Source organism: Podarcis vaucheri (assembly GCF_965113315.1).
Source record: "Podarcis vaucheri genome assembly, chromosome: 5".
In the NCBI taxonomy this organism is placed as follows: Eukaryota; Metazoa; Chordata; class Lepidosauria; order Squamata; family Lacertidae; genus Podarcis; species Podarcis vaucheri.
Window position 1 is genome coordinate 45,309,332 of NC_138763.1, and position 13,552 is coordinate 45,322,883.

The 13,552-nt window shown below is 40.9% G+C and overlaps 2 protein-coding genes across 10 annotated transcripts in view; one reads left to right on the forward strand and one right to left on the reverse strand.

Annotated features, from left to right (window-relative positions):
• Window positions 1-13,552, forward strand: part of POLL (DNA polymerase lambda) — a 125,842-nt gene that overhangs the window by 97,274 nt on the left and 15,016 nt on the right. The gene's annotated exons all lie outside the window — the stretch shown is intronic.
• The window catches only part of BTRC (beta-transducin repeat containing E3 ubiquitin protein ligase), a 124,746-nt gene that overhangs the window by 11,344 nt on the left and 99,850 nt on the right, over window positions 1-13,552 (reverse strand). For all 9 annotated transcript variants that reach the window (XM_082223447.1, XM_082223445.1, XM_082223443.1 and 6 more), the window contains 7 exons: window positions 11,748-11,979; window positions 8,466-8,652; window positions 4,940-5,036; window positions 3,731-3,868; window positions 3,082-3,200; window positions 1,339-1,588; window positions 867-985 (listed from right to left, as the gene is read on the reverse strand). In XM_082223447.1, coding sequence (XP_082079573.1) covers window positions 867-985; window positions 1,339-1,588; window positions 3,082-3,200; window positions 3,731-3,868; window positions 4,940-5,036; window positions 8,466-8,652; window positions 11,748-11,979 — 1,142 coding nt within the window. The remainder of the gene's footprint in view (window positions 1-866; window positions 986-1,338; window positions 1,589-3,081; window positions 3,201-3,730; window positions 3,869-4,939; window positions 5,037-8,465; window positions 8,653-11,747; window positions 11,980-13,552) is intronic.

The window sequence follows — 13,552 nt, forward strand, 5'->3', positions numbered from 1 at the left end:
CCATTTTAAGAATACATGGAATAGAGTGCAGACTTTTGATTTTTGAAAATTCTACAAAGCTGAGTAATTTCTATTCCTGGTGGCTGCTCTTTCTAAGATTTCCTTGGCAAGACTTCAAATATTTAATTCAGCTGTATTATGTGAATTAAATAAATATATATATATATATTGAATTCATTTTGAACTCAGATTTTTGGTGGATCTTGACATTTCTAGGTATATGGCACCCCCTGCCTTTTTAAAACCTTATTTAGTAACAACGAGGCCTGGTTTACATGCACCACAGAGTAAAGTGGTATAATCCTGAAGAGCTAGTGTGAGCCACATCACTTCAAACAGCAGGTGAGGGATACCTGTCTTGAATGCTCCCCTACATTTAACCAAAAATAATAATGAACCATCTTCCCCCAATTTTATTTTATTTTTTTTTTAAAAAAAAACAGGACAAAGGCACTGGAACAGGCCTCTATCTGCTATACTAGTTTATTTTTAAAAGGAAAAAGCTTATTGTGTTTTGTATGCGGGGGAGAATTCAGAAGTGCAATCCTTTACGTGCAATCAGAAGCAGTACAATCTCAGTTTAATAAGTAGAGGGCACGCGGATGTGCTTTACAATTGCATTACAATTGCATGCAACATTAGTCTAATACTGACTGCTTCTTTTTAAAAAATAAGGTGCTGGAGCAGGGCCTTTGGAGTGGGAACAGACAAGAACATGTTTAAGTACACCTTCACCACTGCTTTGTCTCAAATTGGCATTTTGTGAAAAAATGGCCATTTGAGAAGACTGCAAACACTGATGTGTAATGTATGGTTTGGCTCTGAGAGAGGCAGCATCCTGTTCAGGTAACTGCTGTGTTTCTTACCTGATTGTATTATCTGATGAACCACTCACTACTAGTCTGTCTCTGTACTGTAGACATGCAATACCTCGCTTGTGGCCATTCAACGTACGCACAAACTCACAGGTACTTGTGTTCCAGACCTGTAAGAGAGACACAAGTACATACAGAAGGAAATAATGGACAGGGATGTTTATGAGAAAGTCACAGATTGTGGATGGGAGACAGTGTGGTATGATGGTCTGAGTGTTGGATTAAAGACTAGGAGGCTCTGGATTCCCACTCAGGCATAAAACTAAAAGGATGGCCTTAAGCCAGTCACTCACCCTCTCAGCCCAATCTACACTAACAGCATGATGATGAGAATCAAAGTGTGTGTGAAGAAGGGAACCATGCCCCCCTGATGAAGGCAGTATAGGAAGGTAGTATAAACGTATTGCGAAAAATAAATAAATAAAACAAATGTCCAATGTCATCATGACTTCATGGTTTGCACCTTAATCGTTCTGTCCCCCGATGCTGATACAATGTATTTGTCATCGAAGTCGACCACATTGACGGCTGCCCTGTGTCCAACCAGTACCCTTCGTAGTGTGATGTCTGTTGGGGAGGCCATGTCCCACACGGCAATGGACCGATCTTTGGAGCATGTCACCATCATGCCATTATTAAAACGTAGGTGCAGTACTGCTTCACAATGATGGATCAGGGTGTTCAGCATCTCACCCGTATTTACATCCCACACTCTGGAATTTGTGGCAGAAGAGAGAAAAGTAGGGAAGGGGAAGAGAGAGATGTTTTAAGATTTTCCATTATTAAGCAGAAGGGGGAAATATGCCAAACATTCCTGTAAAAGATGTGCTAAATAAGTAAGTCTGTCCGCCTAATTTGGTAAATTCAAATAGTATTTCAATAAGAATCTAATTCTTCCTCCCAGCAACTTTGTGTGGTGGGACATTATTATATCCATTTTACAGATGGGGAACTGAAAATGAGAAAATGTGTAATTTGCTCAGTGTCACACTGTGAATCTTGGGCTTGGCTGCAATTTGAAGCAAACTGTCCTCCTTTGGGTTTAGTCAACAGCACAGCTACAGAGTCCAACAAACAAAAGTTAACACTGTAATGTCCAAACAGAGTAAGAAAAAGCAAGAACCTCAAAACAAAAGGATTTAACAGGAAAGAAGATCTGAGGACTGAAATCTTCTGCTGCATGTTGCTGAGTTTCTCTGCTTGTGGGCGTAATGCAAGATCTAAACTAGTACAGAATTTAGTTTGCGGAGCGCTTCCACCTTTGTTTTAAAAATAATGTCTAAAAAGAACAAGGGCAAAATTTATCAAAAGGCAGCTCGTTCCTCAGCACATTTCACTCTTCTTAGCTTTCAAATAATCCATATTAACACACTCCAAATCAGCAAAGCCTCCAAAATGGATCATTTACTCCCAACACAGAATTACCCCTGCACCAAATATGCTGCTCTTTCTTGTGACTGTTTTTTAAAAAATTCTAGGCCGCAGGACTTGAACAATTCCTGAGCAATAAAAAATGTCACGTAGCATCCACAATTTGAAATATTCCTTTTGTCCTGCTAAAGCATTGTATAATATATTAATGGCTGGTATTAAGGAATTTAAAATATTCCTGCTAAACAGGAAACAGTTTAATTGGATATTTCATGCAAGCAGAATCTGTATGCTCAATAAAACGTGCTGACAGCTATCTTTTCCCAAGGACAGGTGTGTGTGTGTGTATAACCCTGGAATCAAGGGTTTAAATTGCTGACTCTGAAGGCTATTTTTACAAAAACATAGAAACAGCCTTCCATTCCTTGTGCATGTCTTCCACCATTTCTGTTTTGAGGGCAGAATCTGAATAGGGCTTGTGGAGCAAATCCATCTTTCTTACTTGCAACCTCTTCTTGAGCATTAGGAGTAGCATGGTAGCCAAGACACTCATCATATAATCCCCCAATCTCAATATAATTTATTCCAAACTATGGTTTGACACTGCATGCAAACTGTTAACTTTTAGGCTTAATTTTCAAAAGCTTTTAGAGGTATCTGGTTGGTTAACTGCTTTCTGTTTAATTTTTTTGCTTATTGACTGTTGGCTCTATTCTCTGCCTTTTATATATTTTTTCACTAAAATGGATTGTTTTAATTATGGGGTAAACTGCCTTGGAGGCCTGTATTTGTTAGAAAGGCAGGATATAAACATTCTCAATAAATAAATAGCTACCTGACAGTGGAATCCGATGATCCAGTGATGATCACCCGCTCATCATACTGGAGGCAAAGGACTGACCCCGTGTGTCCAGTCAGAACCCTCTTGCATTCTAGCGTATTCTTGTCCCAAATCTAGGAAGGCAAAAAGGGCACACATTTGGGATTTCACTACAAGGTAAACAGATTGTATTGCTAGACTGGCTCTTTTGTTTTTCTGTAACACAGCATTTTATTTACTAAGGCGAGCAGAACTTCTTCTAAGTGGCACACAGTGCACTTTGTATTCCACAGGCACTTTGGAGCAATATAAACTATCCTTAATATCTCTGTTTTTAATATGAACATAGTCTTTACCCTTCTCATTAGGGAACAGGAAGACTTTAATTACTGAAGGACCAATAACGTGGCTAGCACTGAACAGAATGCAAGAAAATGAAACAGATAATATAGATTTATCCTCCTTGTTTGGAAGAAAGGGAGGAAAACCAATGCAATTCATAGTCAGACTTGATGGGGGGCATGAGGGGAGGGAAAGGAAGACAAGGATTAACCTCATCCTTCTCAGTTTCTCTCTTGCATTAGTCCTCCTAAATGAAGTTACACCTGCATTCTTCTGGGGAAAGGATTTTGTGTTCAATCATTGCCCACTGGGGAGCTCTCACCTTGATGGTATTGTCTCGGAGGCCACTTACTATCTTCTGATCATCATATTGTAAACAATAAACCCCTTTGCTTGTTTCACTTCGGCAGTGGATTCGCTGTAAGCTGTGCCTTCCACACCGCCAGTTTGATTCTATTGTCTGGGGGAGAGAGAAACAATTATAAAGTGTGGAACAAACATCATGGAAATTTTGCACCAATAAAGCCTGCTGGACTCCTGGGACAACAGAAGCAGCTCTGATGCTGAAATCATTTATCATTAGATAGTCCCAGAGCAAGCTAGAAGGAAAAGGGACAAGTCCTTCTCCCTGCCACTTTCCCAATCCCTAGCTTCCATAAAGTTTCAAATCCCTCTAAGATGATTCTAGTTATTACAAAGAAAGCAAATGCACCAGATATTTAGAATATAGCTGAAATTAGTGGGCTAATTAGTTCCATTCATTTCAGTGTGTCTACTCTGAGTAGGGCTAACATTGGATAAAACCCGGGATGTTCATTTCCCCTTGTGTTGACTGTCCATTAGGTAGGTTTTTCCCCTTCCCCCACACTGTTGGCTCCACAGGTATCTGTCCCTTCAGTGATCTTCAAGAATGCGGAACTGGCCGCAATTCTATTCTTTTCTTTGGAACAGCTTCTCCAGAATTAAGGTCAACTGTGGGTACTGTAAAAAATGCAGGTTGCCTTGATTTGGTCTCAGTGACACTTGGAGAAGCTCAAACAGTTGTTTGAGTCGGTAAGACTTACTGTGATGAACTTTGTACATCCCTTGATCACAAATGTGACACTGTGAGATGCTTCTTCAATGGAAAGGTTGCCAAATTTAATTCAGTGTAATCATGGAAGTTGAACTGAAATGGTATAATACACTGAGATTTAATTGTGGTGAGATGGTATAATCAAAGTGCCTGAACATTCAACTCCCTTCAAAGAAGGGGAGACCAACTATCAATGGATCTGGTACATACTGTATGACCCCTAAGTGTCTTAAAGACAGACTACTAATTTTTTTTTTATAACAGGACTCAGAGGGAAAATGTGTACAAATATGTACACACTATCACATTTGGCTTTTCTTTCATTCTACAGTAGATGCCGTAGGAAGCTATAACTGGCTGGCATCTGTGCAGGAAATTTGAATTGTTTCACACACAACAAAGGAGCTCAGATGAGGGTTTCACATACAATTGCATAGTCTTTTTTCTGGCTCTTACCTCTATATCCTGTATAATTTTGGGATAAAGTGCTCTGTAGAAGGAGTTGGGAGGGGCTATCCCATCGGGTGGCTTGTTCTTAAAAAGATACTGTCCCCTAAAAGAAAGGAAGAAAGAAAAGCAGCATTGCTCATTTAGCCATGGCTATTTTATTCAAGGATTTGCAAGAGAGACTTGTAGAGCTTATGTTTGGTAGATGAAAATCGATGACTAGACCAGATTTAAAAGGGAAGCTGTAGGGTCCGCATCATAATACTACTGCCTTTAGACATGTGGCAATTCATAAAATAGTAGGCATCTAAATAAATATATGGCCCTTTTGCAAGTAAAGGTGGATAGATAAAAGGGTCCTTCAAAGGAGAGTGAGAATAGAAGAGGACCTCAGTATGTTCCCCACGTTCTAATTGCTCCAAAACAAAAAGAAATTAAGCAATTCATAGGCCGCAGCAATAGCATTTTACTGCTCCTCTAATCTTCCGAGTAAACTGCATTAGCTTCTTCCTCAACTTAGCCTGGTCATGGAATGCACATTTTTGCCAGAGAAAGGGAGGGAAACCCAGTGAACGGCAATCACTTCATGCTGTGTAAATTTTTTAAAATTCCTCATCCTAAAGTTAAGGAGCCACCTAACACTGTGCGGAAGCTAGTAAACCCCACCATGGGCATACTAACAACTCTTCTGCCTGGCAACATTCCTTGTGAAGCAGAAATGGGCACAAATCCTCTGAGTATAATCCTGGCATGTGAGGCATGGCATTTAGCCTAGGCCAGCTCTCTGCTCCCCCTTTCACTGTTGCATTATTTCCGACAGGTTTTTTTCTATGCATTCCTTCCTTGCCACAAATCTGAAAATATATGCTGAGAAGTTTCCTTTTGCGTGAGATGCCCTGGGCATGTGCAAGGTAAACCCTGCTTTGGAAGAGTGATTTGAATCAACAAAATGACTAATAAAAATACTGAGCAGTGTGATACAGGGGGGGGGGGGATACATACAATTTCAAACACACATTTCTGGAAAAACTAAGCTCTAACAAATCTCCGTTTTAAAATATAGCACCTATAATGTTTTGCCTACAAGAATGTCAAGCTTTGCAAACTTTCCCTAGCTGTATGTGTAGCTCAGCAACACCTTATAAGTAAGCAATGGTACCCTCTGCAAACTAGCAGATTTGTGCCCCTAATGAGAAAAAGAACCCCAATGCTGAACTGTTAGCCGAGAAGGTATCAGAAGCTACTCATTCCCCACTTTCTATCTTATGAGTATGCATCATTCATCTCCCTGGAAGAGAACTCTATGCAGGCATCTTGAAGATGTTGGAAGCAGCACATTCGCATTACTGCCTAGACATTTTGTCAGTGTGCTGTTTGACATGTTAACTATGACCCACCAAGATCTCCACAATCAGAAGTCAGTTTTGCTCACTACAGATTCTGAAGCAGCAAAAGTAATGTCTGTGCCTTGCTTGTTGTTAATTCTGCCATGGGAAAGTAATCTGGGTACCTCTAGAAATCAATACTAAATACAGAACTGTATTTTAGGTATTTTTTTGAAGCGCTGAAAGCATTACACAAACATTTTTTCTGCCCTCATAATCTATTAAACTGTAACATATTTCTAGTGTCAAAGCCCTTAATAGAATTTGCACTTGGCAAGTTTCTGGCCTTATTTTTAATTTTTGTTTTAATAGCAGCTAAAATGCCTTAGCTGTCACCTTTGTCTTGTTTATGAAATATTCATACCCATTTCCTCACAGACAACATACGAGGGAGGCTCCTTGGATAGAAAATTATGTATTAAGGGGATTACCCAAGAGAGCGAAGCATCTAATGAAATGTTAACAGAGCAGCTCTAGACTTGGGGAAAGTCTTGCATAATAGAAAAAACTATTCCGTCTGATTAACTAATCTATCTGAATTTCTGCATGCTTGCCCTCAGTGGTTTGTACTCTTGGCTTTATGGCTAAAGATAAAACAGGTCTCTAATTGTGAAAATCTGCTGAGGAAAACAAAAGTGACCTAACACATTCATAACATGTAAAATGCACCTACTTTAGTTGTACAGCGAGTACATAAACTTCTGAAAGTCTAATGAATTAATATATCAAAGACTCCTCTAAGTAACGGGAGGGAAGGATACTGTATGTTACACAGACTTACGCTGCTTGTTCACCCACCCAAAAGAAGGGCCATCACTGGTGGACAGTTGAGGTGAAACAGAGTGACCACCCCAGACTCTGGACTTGGCTGATGGTCCACATCTGGCACTGGCAGCTACAACTGGCAGCCCTGCTACCTCCCACCCAGCAAGGCTTTGCACCTCTTCCCTTCATACAGCAAGGCAGGGGGAGAAGAAATGGGGTTGGAGGGCCTTTCCAGCACATCTGATGCTAAACCAGCATCAAAAGGGGGGGGGGGAGTAAGCCGTGTGTGTGTGTGTGTGTGTGTGTGTGTGTGTGTGTAGAGAGAGAGACTAAAGTCGTTACAAATCACCTGACAGCAAAGAAAAAAGATTGACTTCTATTATCAGATAGCTCTGCAGTTTGTTTCGACTTTACATTTCAACCTCTGATGAAGGCCCAACATTGATATATGCCGAAAGGCCTTGGGTTTATTGACTGATTGAGTGATTATATTTATATCCCATCTTTTCTCTAAGGATCTGAAGGTGGCATACATAGTTCTGCTGCTCCTCACTTAATCCCCACAACAACCTTGTAAGGTTAAGGTTAGAGGCAGTGACTGGCCCAAGGTCACCCAGTGAGCCCGATGGCTAAGTGGGGCTTTGAATGCTTGTCTCCCTGGTCCTATCCTGACACTAATCACTACCCCACAGTGGCTCTAAAAACTCCATACAGCATCTAGGGATTTTTCTCCTTCATTTTTTGGTAAAGGAAAAACAATTTTGATGGGGGAGAGGAGGGGCTGCCAACACCACCACTGCCATTGCCATGAAGAGAAGGAGGAGCAGCAGAATATATATGAGAGGACTTATCCCCTGTTCCTGTTACTAAGCTTGGCCAGTCATCTCTGGAGGTAGAACTAAATTACTGGATTCTGCTTCCGGATCAAGGGGAAGTGCCTACCTGCCCCTAGTTAGGAAATAATACATACTCCCCAAAAACGGCTTCAGAAAAAAGAAGAAGACTGAATGGTAGAATTTAAAAGGCAATCTTCAATTTTCAGATAAAATGAACTGTCATACTGATGACCTAAAGCTGTTTTCAATTTACTTGTTTTGCTAGGCTAAGTCAGTGCAACGATTCCTGTTAGCACAATGGGACCTTTCCCATGCCATCCCCAAATCTGTTCTGGAGGGTCTGGAGAACCCACAGAACAGCAGGTGATGGGATGCAATGGAAGATCGTTCCATCAGAGAAGTAGAAATTCTTGCACTGATGGAATAATCTCCTTAGCATTACGCTGAATACAGCCCCATACCATTTAAAAACCATACCACTGTGAGTCGGAAATTACCAGCACCTACTCCCTCACTGAACAAGGGAAACTGCATGAAAGATGCTCTCACCATCCTCTCCGCTCTGCCAAACCCCTCCACAGCGAGTCTGTCCGGACCATTCTCTCAATCAGCTTCTTCCACAGCATGCCGTCAGATGTCACTCGGTACCATTCCTTGCACACCAGCTCAACAGCACACAAAGACTTGGCATCCAGGTACGACAGGATATTCTCAGCGATGTGATCCAGGCCGCGAGCTGGAAGGGAAAAAGTATAGGCAATTAATCAGCACTGGAGAGTTCACGAGAAGCCCATCTCTGCTCAGACATTTTCACCCCCACTGTTGCTCATTCCCTTCCCTGTAATGCAGAGCTGGGATGACTGGGCAGAAAATAGTCTCCTGTGAAGTTTTGAAACCAGCAGCTTCTTATGGATAAGAAACAGCAAAGCATTAAAGATAAAAGTGGAAAGTGTTAGAGATGATCAAGAATCCTGGAAGTCATTTCCAATCTATTTCTATGAGTTTTAGCACTAGGGGGATGTTCAATGGAAGGCTTTTCTCACTTGATGATGCACCCCCCCCCAATCTTGCTATATTAGGACCATTTCTCATTTTGCTACTACAGCTGTTCTTGTATTCCACCAGCTTAGAAAGCTACTTTTTGATGCAAAGAAGAAAGGAATAAAAGGTCCAATTATCACTTACGAAAAAGGGGGTGGTGGTGAAGCTTTTAATGTTTGACGGATTACTGTATTTTAATATTTTGTTGGAAGCCACCCAGAGTGGCTGGGGAAATAAATAGTAGTAGTAGTAGTAGTAATAATAATAATAATAATAATAATAATAATAATAATAATAATTACTACTACTACAGGACTAGAAAGTTTTAGGAACACTGGGAGTTGCCATATACATAATTGGGTCCATCTAATTCAGTACTGTCTGTCTACAACTCACAGTGGAGGGGAGAGAAGAATCTTACCTGGGAGATACCAGAAACTGAACTTAGCACCTTTTGTATGCAACCCATGTGCTCTATCACTGAGCTACAATCCTTCTGCCATGCGTTGGAAAGTATTGTATTCTTAAGGCTTATATTATAACTGAACCAAGAACTCAGAAGTGCTCCCACATTACAAATGCTTTTCATATATGCTAGTTCATATCATAGAGCTAGCACAGAGAAGACCTAAAAAATACATGCACATAGACCAAAGTGCTCTTGTGGGAGAAACTCTGGCTCTCACACTGGAGAGATGCTTCTGTCTAAAGTCATGAAGGATCATCAATGGGAATTGTGGGTAAACCATGATTTCTTGTGGCATCTAGTGAATACGAGCTACTGGGTTTTTTGAGTGGGTAGATTAATGTTCAATTTGCAAGGCTACTTTAGTTGCTTGATCAAATCCGCCCCCATCCCCAGTTTCACTTGGGAAAGAGTCAAGCATGCCAGATTAGCATAGCAGGCAACTTTTCTCTCCAAATAAAAAGCTACCAAACATCCAGAGAGAGATCAAATGCTTCATTTCCTGCTCTTGTTACAGCTGCCCCAAAGACTGAGCTTCATTTGTCAACAACAGAGGCTGAGCGTAGGAAGCCATGAATGCATTTTGGGATGGCTGGGGTCACATGTCTTACATTTAAGCAGACGATGCAGAGTGAGATGCCTATCAGATGATTCTGATCAGGATTTACAGAGGACACACTGTACCAAGACTTTGCTGCTGACAAGCAGAAGACCTCATAATGAGCTTCTCATGTATCAAAGTAGTTTTTCTCCCTCCATATTCTCAGGACAAATTCATGAAAAGTAATTTTATAAAGAAATGTGATTTCTAAGAGACAACTCTTTCAACCCCAACACTCCTAGATGCGGGGGCAGAGTTTTCCTAAAATGAAAAATAAACCAAGCAGCATAATTCCACTTGACAGACAAGACAAACTTCAGCAAGTAAAAGAAATACTCAACAGACCAAACATTTTTTTTGCTGTTACCACCTTTTCCAAAGGAGTGGGGTGCTGTCCCTTATTTCTGCTACATCTCGAATGCAGAACAATGTTAGGAGAGAATCTGCTCCTTTTTTCAGCTCTGAGTTTGGAGCTGGGGTGGGGCAGCAAGTAAGCTCCTGCTTGCCCACAGCTCATTGTTAGGACAGAAGGTTGCTTTCCAGTGTGTTCCTTGGGCGCTAAAAGCTCAAAGCACATTCAGGCACAGAGACAAGCTGATGGGCCTCCACTTTCCCGCTTCATCTACAGCTGAAGGCAGAGGCATCCTGATTTGATCTGCCTCTGTGTCCAACAGTGGCTCCAAGTTTGGAACACCTCTTGGGTGCAGAGATAAGCCCATAAGCTTCTGCCTCCAATATCCACCTCCAACCTGAAAATGGGAGGTGAAGGCACATCAGTTTGCTTCTCCATGTTAGTCCCAAGTTTGGGCTCACCACGGCCCAGTGTTCCATTTGCCACAGTGAGGCAGTGATAGATACAGATTATTTCTCCAACACCAAAAGCTATTGAAGAATATACTTAAATATAAACTGTGATGTTAAGGCTTTAGATTTTCATCATTCACTATGTTAAAGCTAAATAAATTGGGCAAAATTCCAGGCAAAGAATTCTTCCATTGACAAGAAGAAATGTCAAAACTTTACCTATGAGCATATGTGGCAGGTACAGTGTGACTGATAGAACATGACAACCACCACCTTCTATAGAGCATCTTTTTTTTACACCACAATTTAGGGTGGGAGGAATCCCTTCTAGATGGCAAGGAGGACTTCTGTTTTACTTCCCTCACCCAGGAGCTTCTAGGCCAGGGGTTGTCAACCTGGTCCCTACTGCCCACTAGCGGGCATTTCAGGATTCTAGGTGGGCAATAGGGGATTCTACGGCACAAGCTGAATTCTTCTTCCATCGAGCACTGGTCATCAAGTGAAAGATGCATTAGTGAGCAGAGGGTATAAAAAAGGTTGACGACCCCTGTTCTAGACTGAACTGAACATTTTGCATAGGAAATAATATGCTGTACAGAAATTACACGAACTTGATGACCCCCTTCCCAAGACCCTGCTAATTTCTATGATCATAAAGTCCAAATCCTGTTAACTGTTATGTGCCCCCAGTAAATGAAAGGCAACTAACCAAACATCACAAGTGCACCTGGGGGGGGGGGAACCATGACAGCATACATTTTATGATAGGTGACATATCCTCAAATGGCAACTCCTTTCTAGGACTCCAGGGACAGAACACCCTGCTACTGAAGAAGGCCGTTCGAGAAAAGTCAAGGTCTTTTTACACATTTTTGAAGCCTGCAAAGTCTGTGTGTTTGCCAATAGCTTTTCAGACTACCTGGTAGTGCCGTGATGAAGTCTCTCTGTAACATAGGTTTGAGGTATGAGTTGATGTGCCCGTGCTGATAATGACACATCTGGGAGATGAGATGTTCCACAAATTCCACTTGGTCGGACTCTGACCACTGCTCAAAATACTTGATACAGAGCTCCTTCTCCTTCTCATAGCTTGCAGATAGCTTCCTTTGCTTTGGCACAATCATGCTTGAAGTGCCATTGGCAAGTTTTGTCTATGGAAGAAAAGAATAAAATGTACAACGCTGAATTTTTCAGGGCAGAGAATTTGACATCCTTAGAAGACAATACATTACGCATAAACCTACCCATGTGATGGAACAAACAAATCCATCCAGCTCCTAATTACATGTTATACAGTCTAAACTTCTGCAAGTTTCCAGCCACTTTAGCGCACTAATACATGCCTGTCTGATGCTTCACATCTAAAACCTTTTTAAAAAGTCCATTCTGGACTGCTACTAAAATTGTAAAAAAAACATATAAGATACAAAAGAGGGGAGGAAATTCCCCAATGCTGCTGTTCAGCATCATGTAGAGTATGAAACAAATATGTCTTATTCAAAAACTATGAACATACAGTAGTGAAACTTTAAAAATAACATTTTATAAAACTATGTGTTTTGACCTTCTGGTTTTATAGTGTTAGATACTCACCATGAAACCGGCTCCTCAAAGACAAATTTCAGGGACGGATAAAAAGTATGAACCTCTTCTATGATAGTTTTAAGGAGGAGGGCCAATTCAAATGTTTTGTTAACAAATTTAACTAGATTTAAGTAACAGTATCTTGCTGCTATGGAGGACATCCTATGACGTTCCATGTTGTTCCAACACTACCAAACTAAAGGTCCTTTAGCATATGTTGTCTCAGACATTTCCTTCCAATAGACTGAAACACATCTAGGGAGGACAAGTGTGCATGTCTTGAAGACTTCCAAGAAGTTCAGGCCATCAGAAGTTTAGATAGTGCACATTTGTTATTAGACATAATTGTAACAGTCCATTAAAGAATAGTGCAGTGACTTGCTACAGACTGTTATGCATGGTGATAAAAAGAAATAACCCAATAGTCCAATCTTGATCTTGTAAAGGCACTGCACTGAAGAGTAAACTCATAGGACCAAACAGTTCCCTGTGCAACTGCTGGGCTCTAATCTGAATTGCAGCATTTGATCAGGCGAACCAAGTTATTGGTTTTACATGGCTGAGTGTGGAAAGAATATAGATGGACACAAAGCTCAGTGTCCTTTATACATAAAGACTTGCACCCTGAGAACTAGAAGCCTCACCCTTATGCCCACATGTCAGTCTTCTGGAAATACTTCTTGTTTTTCTAATATACGGTACTATATGAAAATAAAGGATGTGTGTTGTTGTTTTTGTGGGTTTTTTTTGCAGATTGAGGGTTAGAATGAAAACAGATCTTACATATTTTTTCATATACCACTAGGATCCGTATGCTACACAGACAGATTCTACGCCATGCAGAACAATCATACCTATGATTGATTGCTAACGTTCCTTCAGCAATTGACCGACAAGCAAAATATTTGGTTGGCAAACCAAGAAACATCATAAACAAAATTGGATTCTCGCTCTCTATTGAGGCCTCAACAGTCTTTATGGAAATGATAAAACATAGCTCCTTGGTGTAGAAGTGCTGGGTTTCTCCATGCACAAATGTTGTTGGCGATAGCCTAGCATTAAAGCATGAAGGTTGGACTCTATTGAACACTGGCCTGGAGGGATTCTGTGGCTGTTTTCACAGCAGTTCAGTTGTTTGCA